This window comes from Sceloporus occidentalis, unplaced genomic scaffold (genome assembly GCF_023333645.1).
Source record: "Sceloporus occidentalis isolate IW3139 unplaced genomic scaffold, rSceOcc1.0.p SCAF_13, whole genome shotgun sequence".
Classification (NCBI taxonomy): Eukaryota; Metazoa; Chordata; class Lepidosauria; order Squamata; family Phrynosomatidae; genus Sceloporus; species Sceloporus occidentalis.
In genome coordinates this window covers 9,756,580-9,777,998 of record NW_028316993.1, presented here as the reverse complement: position 1 = coordinate 9,777,998, position 21,419 = coordinate 9,756,580, and the positions used below count along the sequence as shown (strand labels likewise).

Genomic DNA, 21,419 nt, shown 5'->3' with positions numbered 1-21,419 from the left:
ACATTACCATACTGACCTGTAAATAAGTTGGCCTGGGATTTAGGGGTCAGCTTTTGGGCATAAATTTCTCATCTTATAGACAAGTATATACAGTATGTCAGAGTGAATCCAAACAATTTTATCAGCAAAATGGTGATTCAAAAGGATGCTTGGTGTTTGAAGCTGGAATTTGCAGGTGTGTGTGTAGGAGGATCTTTCCCAGGATTACTGGTGGGAAGCAGATAATGGTGGGGAGCCTGGTATGGTATTGGGAGCTAGGTGAAAGACGCTGATGTGAAGCTAGGGCTGGTATATTGTGATTAAGAAACAAATTAAGGAGAAACCTGCAAAATTCATAGGTGGAATATTGTTAAAGTTATGCTGATGTTTGGGGATATTAGCACTTCCGCGTTTACATGTCTTCCTGTTACCTTGGTATTTTCTGGAATGAAGTTAACTGTTTGCTACACAGACATCTTGTTCTCTGAACTTACGGGGGGGAGGGTAAAAGCAGTTCTTGACAATACCTGATGTCTTCTTTTTCTTGCATAGATGCACCATCAATTCGCAGCATTGGAGACCCAACCTATGTAGACCTGGGGGGCACAGCAGAAATTGTGTGCCAGGCCGATGCCAACCCTGCACCCTTGAACATGTTTCAGTGGAGGTGGCTGGTAAGCATTTGTTTGGAAGAGGAGTTGAGAATAACAGTATGGGAGGATTGTACAGGCGCAGCTCCATGGAGGGAGTAAGAAAAGGACATTCATTGTATCTATAATCAGTTTCTTATACTTTTTCTTGCCTTTCCTAATTAAATTGATATAAGATGGCCATACAAAGTGAGACGACCTTTTCTTCAAGCTCTTATTGTATAGCATAATAGCTAAAAATGTTTTTTAATGTCCATTGCTAGCTTGAAAATGCTTGTTTTAATAGCTTTTTATGACTGGTTGCTTCTAGCTAGTACACTTTCTTTGCTTGGTTGAGCTGGAGGAAAAAAACAGTTTAGAATACAGCCATGGAAAGCAACAGAACACAAGGCTTTTTGCTTGTATCTGGCATGAAGGAGTCTTGTAGGGCTTTGAGTGTCTAATATTTATGGCCTTTGGAGATTAGCAGTAGCAGTTTGACCAGCTGTTTGCTCAATTTGTACTTGTAAACTAGGGGTGCGGAAGATTTTTCAGCTCAATAGCCACATTCCCCTATGGGTAACCTTGAGGAAACAATGTATTACTGGTGATTTCAGCCAATGTCCCATGCGCACACATCAAAATCCTAAGCGCACCCAAGCATCCATACTTCTACAGATGCAGATCACGTTTAAACAAAGGCAAGCACAAGTTTACCCAGAATGCCTCAGCAGGGACATCCATGGGATGCTTGCAGGAGTTTTCCAAAAATGCCTGAGGACAGTTGACTGGAGCTGCCAAAGAGAAAGTACTTTCTAAAATGAGCAAAAGCTTCTGAATGCTAAATAGCAAGCCAGAGAGCTTTGCAATGCAGAGAGAGCTTATCAGTGACAAAAAGCAGCACATAGGAGAATAGTTGAGCTGGTAATAGCTGCCCAAGTATGGGAGGCATTATAAATCAACTGGGCTTACAGTAGGACAATCAAAGAGGGGGTGAATGGGGGTGCCCTGGCAAGGCATTCAATGTCCCTGGGCTGGGCATCATATTTGGTCTGCAGGCCAGGCCTTCCCTACACTTGTGTTGAAAATAAGCAGATGTTACAACCAAGCAAAGCGATAGGACTTTAGTACTCTTGGCTCATGAGGAAACTGATCCTGTAAAGGCCTGTGCTTAGATTGTGCCAAAGCTAGAGGAAGCGAGGGATATGAAAAATGCTGTGCCTGACTGTTAACAACTCTGTGCTGGGTTTTTGGTGGCTTGAGGGTAGGGTTCCTAGATTTCAGGGCTTGGATCCTTTCTCTAGCACTCATAGCCGAAATCTCAGGGTGAGAGCACTACCTTGAAAAAATAGAGTAACTTTTTAAAAAATGATAACATATTTTGTGCTTAATTATATTACTTAATGACATAACCAGCTTGTGACTTCCATAACATCACAAATTGTCACCCCAAGGTCTCATGTTTTGTCCTTGAAATCTCAGGACTTGGAATAATCCTGTCCTGGCTACCTTACTAGATGGCAATATAAAACACTTTTTGGAGCTGCCAGAGGAAAAAGTGGAGAGGGCCCTTGTATCTTTGATGGTTGTGTAGAAGGGGGATTTTGAGCACATACTGCTTGTTACCTGGTTATGTGAAGCAACAGCTGCTGAAATGTCCTGTTCTACACAACCATTACAGGTACAGGAACTCTCTCTGGGTTTTGATCTGAGAACACAATTTCCCACTCAGCAGGTCCCTGTGAGCAATTTTAAAGATTGGACTTACAGTGCTTCTTTCATAGGAGGGTGCAGAGTTCTTTCTGCCATTCTCTTCTGCCTTTCCATAAGGAATACCCTGAGGAACTGGCTTTTGGCCGATTCTGTTACACAATGACTTAAGTCAGTATATGAATTAAAACTTAACATTATCTTTCAGCTACAGTGTTTCTCAAATATTCTCATAGGGTTCCTGACTCATAACAAAAAAGATAATTTAAAATGGTCTGTTTTGAGGGGAAAGTCTTTCAGAAATGTAGAATTTGAGAGAAAATATGGTCAAAGTATGTGATTTTTTGTGCAAATTTTCCAGTAAGCTCAGAGTAACATAGAAACGGGCTGAAATGGATTTTGGGTGCATGCATTTGGGAGTGAAACAAACTAGAAGCAAACTGTTTCATGTGTCCATCCCTTCCTTGTCAACAACGTGGAATGTTTGGTTTTGATATACACTAGTTACTAGAAGGAAAACCTGTGTATGCAGTTCCCTCTCTTCTGAGAGGCTCCAGTTTCAGACTGCATGAAGCTTCATCCTGTACCAATACATAAGCACTCTTATCTCTCTATCTCCTGCAGGGTGATTTGGAGAGTAGCTTGGAAGAGCTGGGCATTGTACTGCTTTCGGAAGGACTGACAGGACAACTGAGGGTCCAAGAGGCACAACGAATCCATGCTGGACTCTATGAGTGTCAGGTAGACAATGGCATCTCCCCAGCAGCAAGGAGCAGCGCCCGTTTGATTGTGCGATGTAAGTGTCATACTAGCTCTCTTACTAATTTATGCATTCATCCCCCCATAGAGGCTCCCTCTTGTGCCTGTCATAGTCACCCATACACCTGCAAGATGTCTCATAGAATCATAAGAATCATAGAGTTGGAAGAGACCACAAGGGCCATCCAGGCCAACCCCCTGCCATGCAGGAAATCACAATCAAAGCATCCCAGACAGATGGCCATCCAGCCTCTGCTTAAAGACCTCCAAGGAAGGAGACTCCACTGCACTAAGAGGAAGAGTGTTCCACTGTCAGACTTAAGGACTGGAGTGCAGCTTTGGCACAGCTTCTGGCCTCTAAAGATGCATGTGTCATTTAAACAGCATACCTCCAAAGTGACCTGAAGCAGCTGTCTATCCAGGCCCATAGAAACATAGAGTTGGAAGAGACCACAAGGGCCATCCAATCCAACCCCCTGCCATGCAGGAACTCTCAATCAAAGCATCCCCGACAGATGGCCATTCAGCTTAAAGATCTCCAAGGAGGGAGAGTCCACCACTCTCCAAGGAAGAGTATTCCACTGTCGAACAGCCCTTACTGTCAGGAAGGTCCTCCTAATGTTGAGGTGGAATCTCTTTTTCTGGAGCTTGTATCCATTGTTCCAGGTTCTGTTCTCTGGAGCAGCAGAAAACATGAGCTTGCTCCCTCCTCAATTTGACATCCCTTCAAATATTTAAACAGGGCTATCATATCATCTCTTAACCTTCTCTTCTCCAGGCTAAACATCCCCAGCTCCCTGAGTCTTTTCTCATGGGGCATGGTTTCCAGACCCTTCACCATTTTAGTCGCCCTCCTTTGGACACACTCTAGTTTCTCAATGCTTTGTGATGGAACTCCATCTATTTATTTATTTTGTCAGCCTCAAGATGTGTGCTCAAGATAGCTCACATGTAATCTAAAACACGTAACAATAAGAGTGAAGTCAATCCAAAATATACAGCCAACTTATTTAAAACAGCAGCACCATATTCTGGGGTCAGACATGTCTCCACAAACAGTTTTTGCCATCTTTCTTAAATGTGAGATACAACAACTAAACAAGTTTCCTGCACCTGGGAGCTCCAGAGCCTTCGGATCAACAACAGGAGGCCTTGTTCCACATATTCCTCAAGCACACCGCAGATAATGGCAGGAAGTGGTTTATATGACCTGTCCCTCATGTTTCGATAACAAAGGAGCATAACATCTGCCCCACAACTGTGGAGCTCTTTGAACATTTCCCAGAGTCTAAGCCTGGGTATCTTTTAATAGCATTATGGTAAATCCAACACTTTCTTATACTGGCTGGATTTTTGGAGACTGGTTTGAGCAGATAAGCTGTGGAGGTTTTTCTGGTGTAGCAGGAAAGATGATAGTCTGCTGAAATTCAAAATTCCAGATCTGCTCTGTTCACTTACCAGTTTGGCCTCTATGAAGGCAGCAAATATTTTCCCTGCCCCCTATCCTCCAAAGCCACACAGTTTATCAATAGCTTTTTAATATTTTTAATTGCATTTTATTCTTTTAACTAGAGATTTGAAGTGTTTTAATATTGTATCTAGTTTAATTCTATTTTAATGTTCACTTGCTGTATTGCTCTTTTAACAGCATTGCTCCTTTAAATTGTAATAATAAAATAATAAAATTTTTATTTATATACCGCCCTTCCACAGATCAGGGCGGTTTACAACATTTTAAAAACAATACATTAAAAACATCAATACCATTACAATAAAAAACCGAAAAACAGAAAAGGCCCCGAGTTAGCCAATCCTCTTGCCAGTGAAGAGGAAGGAGGTCCATAGGACATCTTAATCGGGGAATGCAATACCAAAAAGGAAGGTCTTCAAATCCCTTTTAAATTGAGCCAGGGAGGTGGCCGAGCGGAGCTCTATGGGCAGCGTATTCCAAAGGGCCGGGGCGGCGATGGAAAATGTCTTCCTGGTAGTGGAGACGAGCCTAGCCCCGGGAACCCTAAGTAGTTGCTGCCCAGATGTTCTGAGGGTGCGGGACGGAATGTATGGGGAGAGGTGGTCCTTCAGGTATCCTGGGCCCAAGCCATTTAGGTTGCCTGAATCTCAATTCTGGGAGATGTACAGGATATAAATAAATATCATCATCATCATCATCATCATCATCATCATCATCATCATCATCATCTGAAATTAATTTTTACCTTGGTATTGTTTTTCTATCCAGACCCACCAGAGATCATCAAGGGCCCTGGACAGAGAAAAGTGGCAGCTACAGGGGATGGAAGAAGCCAAGCTGTGCTCCAGTGCAGTGCTCAGGGTGTTCCCAGGGTCCAGTTTGGCTGGGCCAAGAATGGTGTCTCCCTTGATCCCAACAGTCCCAGGTGGGAAGAACACAAGTAAAAATACTTAACTGTTCTGTAACCGCTGAGAGTCTGATCCCATATCTTCTAGCCAGCACTGGGATAAACATGCATCTTTATTTGCTCTTAATGAGAGCAAATCCTGGGAGTGAAAGGGTTAAAACATTTGACTCTGTTCTGAATTTGGGCTTTTTTTGTGTGACCAGCACAGTCATGGTCTAACCCAAGTCAGTAAAGGTTCAGTAAGACTGTTGGATGCACATCTGGAACCAGTTCAGCTTTGAACTGGGCACATTTTTAAAAATGTATGTTCCTGTGTTGGTTTGAGAAGTAGAATGGAGGTGGGGCAATTTAATGCATCTAATTTGTTCCAGCTAAATGTCAGCCATAACCCATAAATAGTATGAGGCATGTATGAAATAAAAATAACCAGAACACTTAGCTGTAACCTTGGGATTTTTTTTTTAATGAACTGTTTAATTCCAGTGGCTCACGCTGTTAACCCATAATACAATACGGTCTTTATTTTGCTTGCTGCTTGTTGGGTCTGTATTTATTCATGTTTGGTTATTAGAGTAATTTATTCAAAGATTGGAGAAGTTATCCTTTTGTACTACACTTCCTGAAATCCCCATATCAATGAGATCATAGGATTTGTAGTAGCTTTTCAAGCTCTACATTTATATCCTACCCTTACACGCTCATGGTGGTATATGTGGTTTTCTTCCCTTTCTTTGCAATATGTGAGGCAGGTCAGGCAGGGAGAGAGAGAAGGATAGACTGAAAGAGAAGCTAACCCCCAGACAGGAAAAATAGCAGTGGAACAATAACAACCTCCCTTTCCAACCTAGACTTTAATTAAAGACAACATGATGAATATGGACTTCATATGTTTTTACTTTTGCTGTTGTAATTTGGTGCCTTTAAGTTAACTCCAACGTATGGCAGTCATATCCTATGGTTTTCTTGGCAAGGTTTCTGAGGAGGTTTATCATTGCCTTCCTCTTAGACTGGGAGAGTACAACTTTCCCAAGCTCATCCAGTGGGATTTGAACACTGGTCTCCCAGTGTTATAGTCGAACACACAAACTCCTACACTACATGGGCCCTCTTTCTTTCTCTTTTCTTTGACTGTACACTACTAATTTTTACTATACCTCTGTTTTCATCTTGTTATGAGTTATTTGACTTCCAGCTTACAGATTTATTTGAGATAAATAAATAAGATCTCGGAAAATGTCCTCCTTATATTTAATTTTATGATGTTCTTACCTTTTCCCAGGCATACTGTGGTTACAGATCATGCAGGCTCCTTGCACACCAGCACCTTAACCATTGCCAACGTGAGTGCAGTTCATGACTATGCCACCTTCACCTGCACAGCCAGCAATGAACTTGGCACAGATACTCTCAACATCCAGCTGCTTAGTACCAGTAAGGGACACAGCTCTGCTGAAATGTTAATGCTTGAATGGATAGCACTAGAAAATGAGGAATATCAGATCACCTTCCTCTTTTTAGTTCACTTAGATCCCTCTTTTTCTCATCAGGCCGCCCTGACCCACCTAGACAGTTAAAGGTCATTGGTGTTTCTCACAACTCGCTGGCCTTGGAGTGGACCCCAGGCTTTGATGGAGGGCTTCAGCAAAGCTTTCGTGTCAGGTAGGGGTTTGAGTTATGAGCAGCTGCGTGTGCAACAGGAAGAGTGGTGTGGTTTGACCGACTTCTATATCTAAAGGGGGCTCATTCATATGGCTATGTGTTTAACTTCACTTTGAAACTCACAGCCACTGGTACAGTGGTAAATAGCATGGCTAGCATTCTGTACTGCATTATAGTTTCATAATGTAGAGTTACAGATTCATAACTCTATTCACTACTGCCATGATCATAAATGCCCTTTCAACCATACTTTGCCAGGCAGTATCTGCACTGAGAGTTGGAGGTCAGTTCAGCAGATAATTGGAGTGCATGAGGATGATATTTTCATCTGCCTCCCGCCAGCAAGCAAGGCAGAAACAATCAGAAGCAGGTCCCCTGTTGCAATTCCTTGTTGCAGCCTTGCTTACCGATGGGTGGGGGATGAAAACATACTTCTGCTGTACCTCAATAACCAGCTCATACAGATCCCATCTCTCAGTGCAGCTGCTGCCTTGAAAAGCAGGTGGGGGCTCGTGCCAGGTAACTTTACCACTGGTTACACATTTGTAACTAGGTAGGATGCAGAATATGTAGAACATAAGTCTATGTCCCCAAGGAGAGTTTAAAAATGCAAGCAGCTGTGTTGATCAAAAAATTAACAATGAACTAGTTTAGCAATTGTCTTTAGGAGCAGGTCTTTAGTAAACCAAGTGGGTCTTAATTGCATCTTCAAGGCAAAACACACCAAAATTCTTCGCATTATAAACAGGGGTAGTTCATAACCGTAAGGTACAAAAAAACATTGCTAAGAAGTCTGCATGGTGTGGTAAGCTTTATTATATTGATTACAGTGGACCCTCCACATTTGCTGAGGTTATAGGCACAGGGCCCCCATGAAAGAGGAAAAATGCAAATAAATAACTACTATTTCTAAAACCCTCTAGGAAATTGTAGGTCTTCCAGTGCAACTCTGTGTTCATCATCCAGTGGAAGGTGACCATAGAATCACACTGGAGGACCTACAAATGCCCTGATAAAGTGCCGCCCCCAGGAATCTCTAGGCCCCGCAGCTTGACTTCATGATCAACATCTGGCAGTTGCATTGGAGGACCTAGAAATTCCTACAGAGAACAAATGAATCATATCCATGAATAATCAGATCCACAAAAGTCAAAGCCGCAAATGTAGAGGGCTGACCATACAACAAAAGTCTGTGTTTTGCTAGCTCTCCTTCACTGTCCTTTTGATGCTAATACTGCTTTAAAAATCCAGCTAAACAGAGGAGGAGGAAGAAAAGGAGGGCTGGGCAAATATAAAACACTTTGTAAAAAAAAGACCCTTTTTGACAGAAGCTTGTTAACTGAGGGGCAGTACAGACCACCCCGAAACGGCAGGCTGGAGTTGCCTGTTTAACTGCAGAAGGATGCTGCAGCTGCCAAACCGTGTGGCGTCCCTCCTCAGTAAAAAGAACTCAGTTCTTCCAGGTTCTTTTTGTGGCACATTGCGTATGTCATGAGTGTGCCATTGGCACACTCATGACAGATGCAGCGCGTAGTGATGTGCAGACGCTGTGCGGCGGCGGCATCATCATGGCGGTGCCCATGTGGACAGGACACTGCCATGATGCCACTGCCTGTACAGACTAGGGTTTCGGAGCATGTTGTTGCTGCGCACTTTGGAACCCTAGTTTCGGCTCTGGCATGCCACTTTTGACTGGTGTGTCTCGGACCTGAGTTATGCCTCTATCCCCCAAATGAAAGGGGAGGAAAGAAAGCATGGTTTCCTTCCCTCCTTACTTGCACCTCTTTTCTGTTTACTTCTTTCCAGGTATCATTGGTCAGGAGTTCCCAGCTTTCTGTATGTGGATGTCTTCCCACCACAGTCCTCTGTGTTCACTTTAATGGGCCTGCAGCCAGACACCCTCTACAATGTCTCTGTGAATGCACACAATGCTCTTGGAGAAAGTGACTTTGCTGATGGTGGTGCAGGGCTCAGTGTCACCACTGCAGGTCAGGACTATCTTCCTGTATAGTGATGATAGATTCCATCATGGGCCACAAGGGTATAAGTATACTCACAGAAGCAAAAAAACAGTGTAGTACAATGACTGAACAGAGCAGTGAGTGTAGCCTAGAGAGATGCAGGTTCAAATCTCTGCTCAGCTATGACTCTCACTTAGTGACTATAGGAAAGATGCTCTGTCGGGTTAGCCTACCTCACAAGATTGTCATGAGCATACTTAGTGTGGGGAGATATATATATATATATATATATATATATATATATATATATATACCTACACACACTCTACAGACTGCTTTACAGGGGATAAAATGAAAAACCTTGACTATTTTGCCCTTGCATGTGAAGATGAACAAATAATGCAGTTTCTGCCTACTGTGGGAGAAAACAGATCTTCTCCTGCAGTATTCTCCTGTACAGTATTTGATGATTCCAAAGTATTGTACAGGCTTTGTTAGGCAGATAAAATCACATTTTAAAGGGGCGAGGGGAAAGAAAAGTAAAAAAGGAATTGTGTTTCTACACAAAAGATGTGGAGGTGCGGGGAGGGACAGGGCTTGTCCATAAAAACATCTCTTTTTCTCTTTAGAATGATTCCCGCACACTACTTTGGGAACACACTTCCTCAGAGTGTAGTGGAGTCTCCCTCCTTGGAGGTCTTCAAACGGAGGCTGGATGGCCATCTGTTGGCAATGCTTTGATCTGGATTTCCTGCATGGCAGGGGGTTGGACTGGATGGCCCTTGCGGTCTCTTCCAACTCTATGATTCTATGATTCTATGTCAAACATCAGAAGAAAATTGTGCAGAATTCTTGCTGTTCTTTCTGATTGCATTTACATTTCTGTACCGCTTTATACTGAATTAAGCAGTCTCTTAAGTAGTTTACAGTGTGTAAGCCAATTGTCCCTGACAAGCTGGGTACTCATTTTACTGACCTATGAAAGGACGGAAGACTGAGCCAACCTTGGAGCCCTCTGTGACCGAACTCACAATGTTGTGGCTGCAGTACTGGCATTTAATCATTGCACCACCAGGCTCCTGGTGGAGGGATTTCAGAAAGAGTTTATTAGAAAAATCCACATTATTCATGTAATTCAATGTGGAAGATCTCTGCATTTTCCACTCTTGTTTCCTGAAGATACAGGATCTGCTTAATTGTCCTGTCCCAGCCTATAACATTATAAATAGGGCAGTTTGTCTCCTATCTGTTGCTATCAGAAACTGGGTACTATCCAGCCATTGTTCAATGTGTTCTCTTCCAGAGAGAATGCAAGAACCAATTGACAGCGAGACAGAGATTCCACTCATACCTCAACCAGGTACAAAAGCATAAAAATGGTAAACATCTTCATTGTAGCATAAAAAGGGGGAAGGGAAGGGAAGGGGAGAAAGAAAGGAATGTGGCAGCACCTTTAACCGATTTTTATTTTAGCCATATAGATATACTGAGTCCTTGCTACTGAGCATATAACAAAAGGAATGTTAAGCACATTTGTTGGTTTCACACTCACTGATCTTTGTAAAGATCTAAAGGTCCTGTATCACTTCACTCAGCCCTCTGAATATTTAGGGGGCATGTTTTGCATTTTTCTGGATCCTGTTACATTCTATTCCACTCCCACAGCTGTATAAATGTGCTTTTTTTTATCTGAGGCCTTAATACCACTCTGTGCTGTATCTGAAGAAGTGGATTTAAATGCATGAAAGCTCATGCTAAGTTGCCACATTCCTTTTTCTCCTCCTCCCTTGCATTTTCCCACCTCTTCTGTATAGAGATTTTGTTATAAGAAGGTGGGTAGAAACTATGAGTGGGAGGGGAGTATCTGTCCTTTTCCCAGAGACCACGGTGTAGCTATGGGGATGGGGTGGGTTGCAAAGAATTAAACATTTCAAATTAAACATTACAAATAATTAAACATTAAAAATAATTCACACCTGCAGATCTTAATATTTGCTTGTTCATATTATTTTAGTAACTTTGTTTGAGCCTTTTCGGTGGATGTAAAAACAGTATATTTAAGCTCTCAACCGAAATTTTATGTTATTGCAATGCTGGAAATCTCAGAACATAAGGAAGAATTCATGGAGTGGGCAGAATTCTCATTGGTGGGTAATGTCCTCATTTTGTTTCACCCCTGCTCTGAGCTTGAAAAAATATATTCTGGACTACAACTCCCAGAATCCCCCAAACAACATGGCCCAAAAAGTAATCTTTCCAAGCTCTGGATTCTGTTTTACAAAGAGAAAAGGAAAATTGGGAAAGGCAATGTTTTCTTTGCCCTTGATTTTCCACTTTTTTCTTCTTTCCTAGAAAGCCCCTTGCTGCCACTTCCTATCATCATCCTTCTTGGAGCCCTTGGGGGGCTTCTGATATTTTCCAACTTGTTCTTCCTGGGCTGCCTACTTTGTAGGCGACAGGCCCAAGACCTCAAAGGTAAGTTCCTCAACAGACCCTCCATATTCAATTGGGTCACTGGTCAGGTCTCACTGTCCACTCTGTGTCCACTTTTCCAGTGGCTAAGGCATTGAGAAAAGGATCCTGACAGCATATACTGTTCCTGCACCATGCTCGGTCATGCTTAAAGTACTGTCAGACCTCTGTACCCACACAGATCTGCTCCAGAATCCCCTCTCTCCTGGATACAAAAAACACAGGACCTCAAGTCCCATTCTCCCTAATGGTAGCCCAAGATGTGCATGCCCACTAGCACTGCCATGTGCATGCACGGCCATTGTGGACAATGGAGCTTGCCATCCACGGATGCTCAGATCCACAGATGTCAAGACCGCAGATAGAGAGATCTGATTGTATATCCATTCATTTCAGTGGGTTTACTCTAAGGGCTGCATCTTCATAGCAGAAATAATCCAGTTTGACACCACTTTAACTGCCATGGCTCAGTACTAGGGAATTATAGAAACTGTGCTTTTGGGAGACATTTAGCCTTCTTTGGCAAAGAGCTCTGGTGCCACAACAAACTACAATCCTCAGGCATCTTTTAAATCTTGTCTCCCTGTGGGTGTGGGCAGACTATGCATCCCATCCTAACCCTTTGTGTGGGAGTGGGATGCAAATGTTAGCTTCCCCTGGCTCATACTTCTCACGTTCCATGTTCCTATTATATATATTGTGCTGTTTCAAACTATCTTTGCCTTATTGGACATGTCTACTGTTTGACTTCCCATCTTTGAGTTTTTCCTTTCCACTTCTCTGTTTATGTGCTAGTCCTTCCTTTTGTTTTATTTTAGTTGTCTTATCTAAGAGATCACAAGGATGTTCATCTTTGCCTCCCTAATTCCCTGCCTTACAACTAATATGCAAACCAAACATGAATAATCTTTCAAAATTCTCTGAATTTTACACTGGGATTATTCAATTTTAAAAGTGTGTGTGTGTGTGTGTGTGTGTGTGTGTGTGTTTTACAGGAAAGCGGAGACAACAATACATACATCTGTGAAAATAATGTTCTGTATAGACTAGAGAATGTAGTATATTTTGGCTTGCTGCAAAAGATGTGTACATTAGATAAAATTTGTGAATGAAATGCATGTATGACAAAAATTATTCTACAGGCTGCATACTGATTTCTGTGGGGGGGGGGGGAATGTCCAAATTAAGGACAAACTAAATATAAAATTGGGAAAATTCTGAAACTTTGAGAGGAACCAAACTGAAGGATGGCAAGATGTGGGGAAACTACTGACAGGTTTGTCCATCTCTAGTTGGGGAGCTTCAAGAAGAGACCTTTCTCACAAAGCCATCCTGCTCTATCTTGCCATACTGTCCCATAATTTCCTTTGTCTTTTTTTCCTTTTCAATCTCCCGCCTATTAAGATAGAAAAGATGGAGGAGTTGTATAATACCTGTGGACTGGTATCACTAGGAGCCCCTGCTTTGGAAATTCTCCAAATGCTGATTAAGAAATCTGTTTGTATGTTTTGGTGTGACCCTTCTCTTGGTTCTCATTTTTCTTGCAGAAGACGAAACTCGTGGAGCAAGCAAGTGAGTATTAAATGGACAAGAAGGAGGGAGACCTGAGAAAAAGGTTGCCAGTTTTTCTTTTGGCACAGCTCCTGGACCTGCAAAGGGCCATCACTATATTGGTATGCTGGGGGGAAAGTTTTGCCAGTGATTTCCTCCAGTCTTATTATTTGCCTGATCATGTACTGGTAAAGGTACGTGAACCCTGCCAGCAAAAAGTTGGCAATCTTACCTTAGATACAAACATTGCTTTGACCACTAGTTACTAACCTTCATTGTTGTTATGTGTCTTCAAGCTGATTCTGATTTATGATGATCCTATTCTAGGCTTTTCTTGGCAAGATTGAGAGAGTGTGACTTGCCCAAGATCACCCAGTGGGTTTCCATGGTTGAGCCGAGATTTGAACTGAGATCTCCCAGGCTCTTAGTACAACACTCAAACTATTATACCATGCTTATAGCCTTGTTGTGTTGCACCTACAAGTCATTTTAAGTCAAGACCCAAGGTCACCCTGTGGGTTTCTATGGCGGAGTGGGGATTCAAACCCTGGCCTCCCAGGGTCCCAGGCCAACACTCAAACCACTATACCTTGCTGGTTTCCACTTATACTAAAATGGTGTTCCTATTTCAGGGGTAAAGTGCGATTTGGGAACAGTTATACAGTATGCAGTTGGCTGAAACCTGGTGCACGGCTAGAGGAGCATAGCTCTGAGGTAAGCACACCTCTCAGGATATGAGAAACTGTTCATAGTAGCAAGACAGCAAGTAAGTTGATCAGATTACTAGAAAAAGAACCATTCAGCAGGCCTGTTTTTGTGCCTTTGGTACATAACTAAATCAGGGCTTGCATCTTCAAAATGCAAATACCTTTTGATTAGCAAAGGTGATGACACTGCCTGCCATTCCTTCAAACCTCCCTGTTTTCTTTGAGCTTAGCAACAATTCTTACAGTGGCTGGGGAGAAGACAAATTCTCCCATCATCATTGTCATGTTCTGCCCTATCCCTGTTGTATTCCAAAGAATTTTGGGGTGGTTTAGAGGACTGAATGGGCATTTAAGGCCTGTTTGGTTAACAAAAGACTTGCTCTTGCTGAAATGCAAACTGTTCAAGCAGTTTGTTGACATGGATCAACTTAAGTCAGGGGTGGGCAAAGTATGGCCCTTGAGGCACACAAAGGGACACTCCAGTGTGAGGGGTCTGTGGCCCTCCAATGTCTCCTGGGGGGCTGATATGCGCCCCTAGCCTCCCACACTTGCACACCCTGACCTAGATGCATCTGTTTTTGGACTCTTTGGGAATATGTCTATGGGGACTGTCAAGATAAATGCCTGAACTTCATGATTTGCCATTATACCACTGTTTCACAGGAGCTTGATAGACAAAGAGCAGTAGGTGTGATTTTTGTAGCATAGAGAATAGGCCTGTACAGTATAATCTGTACTGTATTTAGAAAAGCTCAAGAGTGGGTACAAAGACTGCCAACCCTGTCCAAGAAAAAATTAAATCCTGGTGGTTGGATGAGCGGGAAATCTTTCTCAATGCTGACTGGTGACTGTTGCATGGGGTGCGGGCAGAGGGTTTGCTTCATGTTTTGGCTTAAAGAGATCTGTCCAAGGTGCTGGGTTCTAACCCCCAAATAGGTTCAGTACTTTGGATAACTCTTTCAAAGTCTGGACCCATAGTGGATTCAACACCTTCCAGTATGGAAGCCACCAGCTGCTACTGCTCTGTCCTTTGTTTCCAGTGCTCCTTTAAAGCCCCTCTTTCCTGATTGAAATGCAAACTTGACATTAAAACAAGGGCACTGGATTTGTACATTTTCAACATCCACTCAGTGTCAAGGTTACATCCTTTGAAAAAGAGTTAAGCTTGAAATCTCTCTAGATACAGTCCATTTGACAAGAACTCTGGTATTTTTTGTCAGTAAATACGTTATCTGTAGTACGGAAAAATCACACCTACAGAGGAAGAGGATCATAAAAGAAAGGAAATATAGTTAAAACCTAACTCTGCTAACTTGCAACTTGTTTCCTGCACTCTGCGATCCTTATATAGATCTCCTTTTGATTCTTAGCAACAGAAAGGTATGCATCTCTTAAGCTTCTGCCATTATCATGATTACTAGAAACTGACTAGCTTGTAAAAGCTCAGGTTTTTGTGAGAATATCAGCACATTCTGGTTGAGGCCATACATACCAGAAGAACCAGTGTCTGTTTTTTTGTAAAGTAAACATTTTCTGTGCAGAAAACATGACTTTCTGGGCAGAAACAATATGTTCTGTGCAGAAAATCATGTTTGTTCCCAATAAAGTCATCTTTACTCCTAACATGGCTGGTTGGCTCCTTCTCCAGATCAGCTCTACTAAGATGTCAACATCTGGATCTGCGGCCACTACAGAGACTTGGTCCCAGTTGGGTCACCAAGCTGACAGAGAGAGAGTTGGCAGCATTACAGGTACGTGTTCCTCTCCGCTCTCCACCAAATTCTGTGTCTTTGAACCATATTCCCACAATCTGAAGTGAGGGATGTAAAAATATTTCAGTTTGTTTTCTTTCACATTAGAATATTAATGTATGTGCATCATGGATATGGATATGGGGAGGCATTCAGCTTCTTTGCATCCTGATGGAATGCCTCCCCAAATACACACCCATGATATGCAAACATTAAAATGATCAGGGCTGGGAGCTCCTCTGTGTCCCACCATTGGATATACTGCACCACTTGGAATCATCTGAGGGGGCTTTCTTGACTGCATTTCCCCCACTGTGGTATTCTCTCCCTTTGCAGGCCTGACAGACATTGACATTGCTTTTACTTTGGCAGTAAGTTCCCATTTGGTAGTTCATTCAAGCACTTGGGGCTCAGTGAGACCATGGCTTGGTTATTGAACTATTGGCTTGCAAGCTTTATTTGGTTTATGCTAAATTGTTTATGTTGTTTTAAAAATTATTTTAAATGTAACTTTATTGGTGGTAGTGAAATTTGTTGATTTGGGACACGTTACAAATATTTTCATAAGTGAATTCATAAAAAGAAATTAGCAAACGTTGGTAAATACTTCTAAAACAATCTGAAACTGTATTCTCCCCCATTAGCACCTATGAAAGTCAATATATACAGCTATCCCCAGCATGGAAAGCCCATGTTATACCTATTATGTTTTCCAAGTTCTAGCCCCAATTCCCAGTAAAGAACAGTAGTTTTCTTGCCACAGATTACAACATCCTACCCCCTTGGCTTGGCTCCCCAGAGCCACATGAATATGAAGAAGTGAGGCTGTCTGGGCGATATGAAAAACTAGCACCTCTGTATGATGTCTGGCCCCCTAAGGAAGAACAGTGGATTCACGAATATGCAGTGAGTACCTGGGAAGAGGTCATTTCTGTCTCTCTTTGTTTCCTTCCTCTTGTGTGATTCATTGATTTCTTTAAAAATAAACTATAATTCCCCAGAATGGAGGATTTGGGGAATTATACACCAAAAGTTAGCTTTACCAAGCTCTTCCTACATTCAGATTTTTGACTGATGCTGTCATATATATTAGGCACGACGATTTATCCATCTGAGTATAACCTATTTTGAATGAAAGCAGTTCTTTACAACCATGAGTCTTTCTGATCATACCTGCTCCCTGTCCGTAGCTTTCTTTCTCACTATACAGTTATGGCATTTTCACACCATTTTAACTTCTGTGGCTCTGTGCTATGGAGTCCTGGGATTTGTAGTTTGGTGAAGCACTAGAGCTTTCTGGCACAGAATTCTAAATATCCCTCCTTGAACTGCAAATCCCAGGATTCCACAGGACGTTGCCATGAAGTGGAATCATAGCACCGTAACTGCGTACTGTGAAAGTGAGTTATGCCAGGGATTAAACCTGGGGCCTTCCGAATGCCAAACATGTGTTTGACCCTTGGCTATGATCCCCTCACCAAGACTCAGGACTTTGATGTCTTACTGACAGATTTAGGAAAAGTTATTATTTTTTTGGATTCTGATTTTTAAAATTTAATTTATGTCCTGCCATTCTTCCAGCAAGATTTTTTTTTTTACTATCTCCTCCATAGTCTCCTAACCAACATGGCAACATTACCAATGGTACGAGTTGTAGTCCTGTATTTCTGGTTGTAGGACCAGTGTTGCCTAGTGGTTTCAGTGTTGGGACTACAACTACTACGGTCAGAGTTTGATTCCCAGCTCGGCCACAAAACCCACTGGGTGACCTTGGGCAAGTCACATCCTCCGCACTCTTCTCAAGCACCACATCTCCAATGCATTGATTTTCTTTCTGTCTACTTCCTTTACTGTCCAGCTTTTGCATCTATACATGGCGATGGGGAATACAATGGCCTGTATGGTTTTGCCTTTAGTGCTCACTTGTATATCTTTAGGATCTTTTATAGTACTTCCATGGAAGAGGAGGTTGGGTCAGCCCTGAAATGAAACCAAACAAGAAAACTGCCTCAAGTGGCAGATATTAGGGGACAGCAATAGTTGCCCCAGCCATTCTCATTTGCGAACAGAACTGGATGTGCCCTGTTCTGGTTTTGGTACTGAAGATACATTGACTAGTGTAACTATGGTTATGTACAGGTTTTGGAGGGAGGGTGAGTGCCATCTGGTCCTTTTCTTCAGGCAGCAACATGTCTGGGGCATATGTTTCAATCTCCAAGACTATTTAAGTTTCCCAGAACCAGGAGAATGGTTTCTTTAGACCAGCTCTCCTTTTTGCCAACCAGATGCAGGTCATGAAGGCAATCCAGCAGTGCAGTGAGTTAATTTTAGACTCTAGATTTAATGGCCTCATGCCCTCCCTGCTCTTTAAATGATAATGTGTATTATTTCTGTCTCCGGGGGCTCTCCGGGGGCTCATTCTGCTAAATAGGGCACTGAACCTCTGCCCCAAAGTTCTGCACTGAAGGAGCCACCGAGTCAATAGTTCTGTGTTGTTTGGCTTGACCAGCTAGTGTTCAGAGCAGAGTCTGGAAAAAATGACTTTTAAAGGCTGTAATAGCCAAAAGACCCCTTGGCCATGCTGGCTGGTGGATTATGGGAGCTGCAGTCTAAAAAAATTGCCACAAGCTGTGGATCAGAGGTACCTTGCCTCTCGATAGCAAAGGTCCCACGTAGTGATTGTGGCTGTGAGCCCTTGATAGCTCTGTCCTCTGAAGATCAGCTCTTACAATTTGAAAATGGCAGAAAGCCTCACTGGCCTTTTTGTTCCATGTGTCCAGAGCCCATATCAACAGAGTGGAAGACTGCCAGCTGGGTATGCAGAAGCCATGCAGATGTACGATCCTGTGGCAGATTACCTGCTCCTGGAAGGAGAGGTGCCTTTTGAGGAGAAAGGAGAACTGGTCTAAGCAAAGCTACAGCCAGCGTGTCTGATCCATCAGGATTTGGTTGTCTTGTATAAAGTAACCTCTGATTGCACACTCCTCAGTCCCTTGTGTCTCTGTTTCCTTTTATAAAAGTAGTGGAGTGAACAGTCAAAGATTCAATAGGAGGAAGCGACAATGTGGTAGAAGGAAAGAGACCAAAGACAGACTGTGGTTGGTTGCCTCATAGGTCCTGGTATAGCTGAAACATTTTTAAAAGCATGCTTCTTAATAGCCACAATTAGCTCATTTCTGTTCTGATAACATATGGTTGGTTCATCATAAACCCCTGCTCCCCCTTTCCATGGTTTGGAGGTTCTATGTAGCACAAATTCTGAGATTATCTGTCTGACTAAACACAGAGGGGTGCATGGGAAAAGATGCCAGACTCCAAAGAATGAAAGAGGGAATGAGGGAGCGACAGGGGTTTCCTCTGCTTCTCACTCCTTGGCTGCATGAATTTAGACAGTACTTCTATAGCATTTTATGAGAGAAGAAGCTGTACCTGCCAAAATCCTCCCTTTCCCCTCAGTGATTTAAAACGAGTCCCAGGACTGGGTCTGGCAAATTGAGATGGGAATAGGGGAGAGTCCCTGACTCCTAAAATATTTAGGTAGGAGAAAATACGGTAGATTAGAGACAATAAATAAATAAATAAAATATAAAGAGATGGATGGGTGGGACAGAATTGTTTAATAAGTGAGATATTAAGAGTGTCATGTGGTGATGGGGGAGCAGGGAGTGGAAATACTGTGATACAGATAAGGACCTATTGGCAACTAATTCCTTTTGCAAACAACGAAGGCATAACTATGTTACAGTACAGCTGCAATATAACAAGGACCCATATCCTTTGTGTGTTAACTGATACACTTTTATAGTTACAGAGTAGAGCTTGGAAGTAATGTAGTTGCTGTAATGAGTTACATTTGAATGCTGGAGGGTTAGTCAGGGCTTAGTATAATCATGTTTCAAAAATGACCTCACAAGTGGGAACAAAGTCACTTTATTGATTTAACGCACAAGGCTTTCTGGTTACTTTAAAGGCAGTTTTTAGAACCATATTTTTACAAGAGTTGTGACAGCAATTTTCCAAGTCTTCTGCCATTCTCTTATCAATCTTATGGTTTTTATTTTAATAAAGCAACAACAATGCAATGAATTAACACAAGGGCTTACTTTGAAAAAACACCATGGTAATTAACAGCAACTAATTTTTGAGTAACAACAATTTTAGTAATTACTTTTAGAAATTAACTTTCCACTACCTAGCTGTGTTTGTATCACTGACCACTTGCTTATAGTCTTCCATTTTTTTTAAAAAAAAAGTGATTAAAAGGCACACTCTCTGAAATTTCACAGATGAAAACTGGGACATATGCAGCCAAACAACATCAGAGTGTGTTCAAGATGGCAACAGTTATTAATGCAGAAAAACACACAAGCTAGGAGAAGCGGAAGCAGTTTGCTTCTTGCCTTGTCCTGTCCCTCCTGCTGAGCAATTGAGTGCAAACAATTTCTGCACTTTCAGCTCAGTTTTCAGCAACTGAAGGAACAGAGGACTATGGAGATTATCAGACTGGAGAAAATTAAGGGGGGAAAAGGCACAGCTCCAGCAAAGTCGCACGATTGTGCTGAAGATTTTCAGATGACATTGCGCTTGTCCAGGACTTAACCTATGAGGAACCAGAAATGCTCCAGCAACAAACCATTCATGGGGCAGTCTCCTTCTTTGAAGGTCTTTAAACAAAGGCTGCATGGCCATCTCTCTGGGGTGCTTTGATTGTAAATTCCTGCATGGCAGGGGGTAGGACTGGATGGCCCTTGTGGTCATGATCACGCTACAGATCTATGATTTTATGATTCAGCACGATCACACTTCTTTGCCGAGAGTATGCCTTTTACTCACAGCTTTCCCCCCATCTGACAATCTCCAACAGGGGAAAGTGGAAGGAGGTAAGAGAAACTGAGACATTTAAAAAGCAATGAAAAAAGTGGAACAGAAGATTAACTGGGACTGTTCCTGCCAAATCAGGAGAATTGGATGGTATAAAAAAGTAACAAATTTATTCACTTTTAAATCATATGAAAAATGAAGCATTGCTTTTTAAGAATTGGGACAGTAAGTAGCGTCTTCACTGGGATGTGAAACAGCAAATAATTGCTTTTTAAAAGTAACTTTCCAAGTTCTGGTGTGGATCACAGAAAAAAAGGGAAGAGGGTTAATTTCCCACTTTGTGGGAATATAGCTATCTTGAGTCGAAGGATGCCAATGAAGTTGTGGGGAGATGGCAAGAACTCCTTCACACCGAGCCAGAGAGCCACAAAGGGCTCTGAATTAAGCCAGGGATCTGGCTACAGATTTCTGGGCACAGATGCTGTGAGAAGGTGCAATGCAGGCCAAAGCCTAATGAACAACAAAAACACGTTGTGTTTATTATCCTTGCAGCTTAGAAGGCTGAAGACTCCCCGTCTTACTTTGACAGCCTGGTTCTAAGCATTACGAGGACAGCACTAAAACTGCTTAATATTTGCCTCATGTTATTTTAGGCAGAATTTATCACACTGCCAGATTCATCTTCTGAGAAGACTCTTCTACCTTTAAAGGGCAACTTTCCATTACAAAACTGACCAAGTTTTAAAAGTTTTAATCATGATGGTCCCTTCTCCCATCAAAGAATCCTGGGATTTCTTGTTCAGTGAGGGCACTGAGACTTCTGTTGGAAGTCCCTCGCTGCACCCACAGAATCCGAGTTCCCTGGGTTCCATTAGGAAGAGGAAACAACTATTAAACCAGTTAAGCTTGTTTGGAAGATAGACTCTCAAGACAGGGATGGGGGAATAGTGCGACCCTCCAGATGTTGGAATGCAATTCCCATTAGCTCTCAACATTGGCTATGCTGCACAGAGCTAATGGGAGTACAGCAACATTTAGAGGG

At 42.4% G+C, this 21,419-nt stretch overlaps 1 protein-coding gene across 1 annotated transcript in view; it reads left to right on the top strand.

The window, feature by feature from the left end:
• The window catches only part of NPHS1 (NPHS1 adhesion molecule, nephrin), a 45,811-nt gene extending 27,346 nt beyond the window's left edge, over positions 1–18,465 (top strand). The window contains exons 18-30 of the mRNA XM_089479156.1: positions 532–653; positions 2,943–3,114; positions 5,317–5,473; positions 6,735–6,886; positions 7,003–7,114; positions 8,921–9,102; positions 10,379–10,435; positions 11,428–11,550; positions 13,095–13,119; positions 13,731–13,812; positions 15,454–15,556; positions 16,320–16,462; positions 18,337–18,465. Of these exons, the coding sequence (XP_089335282.1) occupies positions 532–653; positions 2,943–3,114; positions 5,317–5,473; positions 6,735–6,886; positions 7,003–7,114; positions 8,921–9,102; positions 10,379–10,435; positions 11,428–11,550; positions 13,095–13,119; positions 13,731–13,812; positions 15,454–15,556; positions 16,320–16,462; positions 18,337–18,465 (1,559 nt within the window). The remainder of the gene's footprint in view (positions 1–531; positions 654–2,942; positions 3,115–5,316; positions 5,474–6,734; positions 6,887–7,002; positions 7,115–8,920; positions 9,103–10,378; positions 10,436–11,427; positions 11,551–13,094; positions 13,120–13,730; positions 13,813–15,453; positions 15,557–16,319; positions 16,463–18,336) is intronic.
• The last annotated feature ends 2,954 nt before the right edge of the window (positions 18,466–21,419 follow it).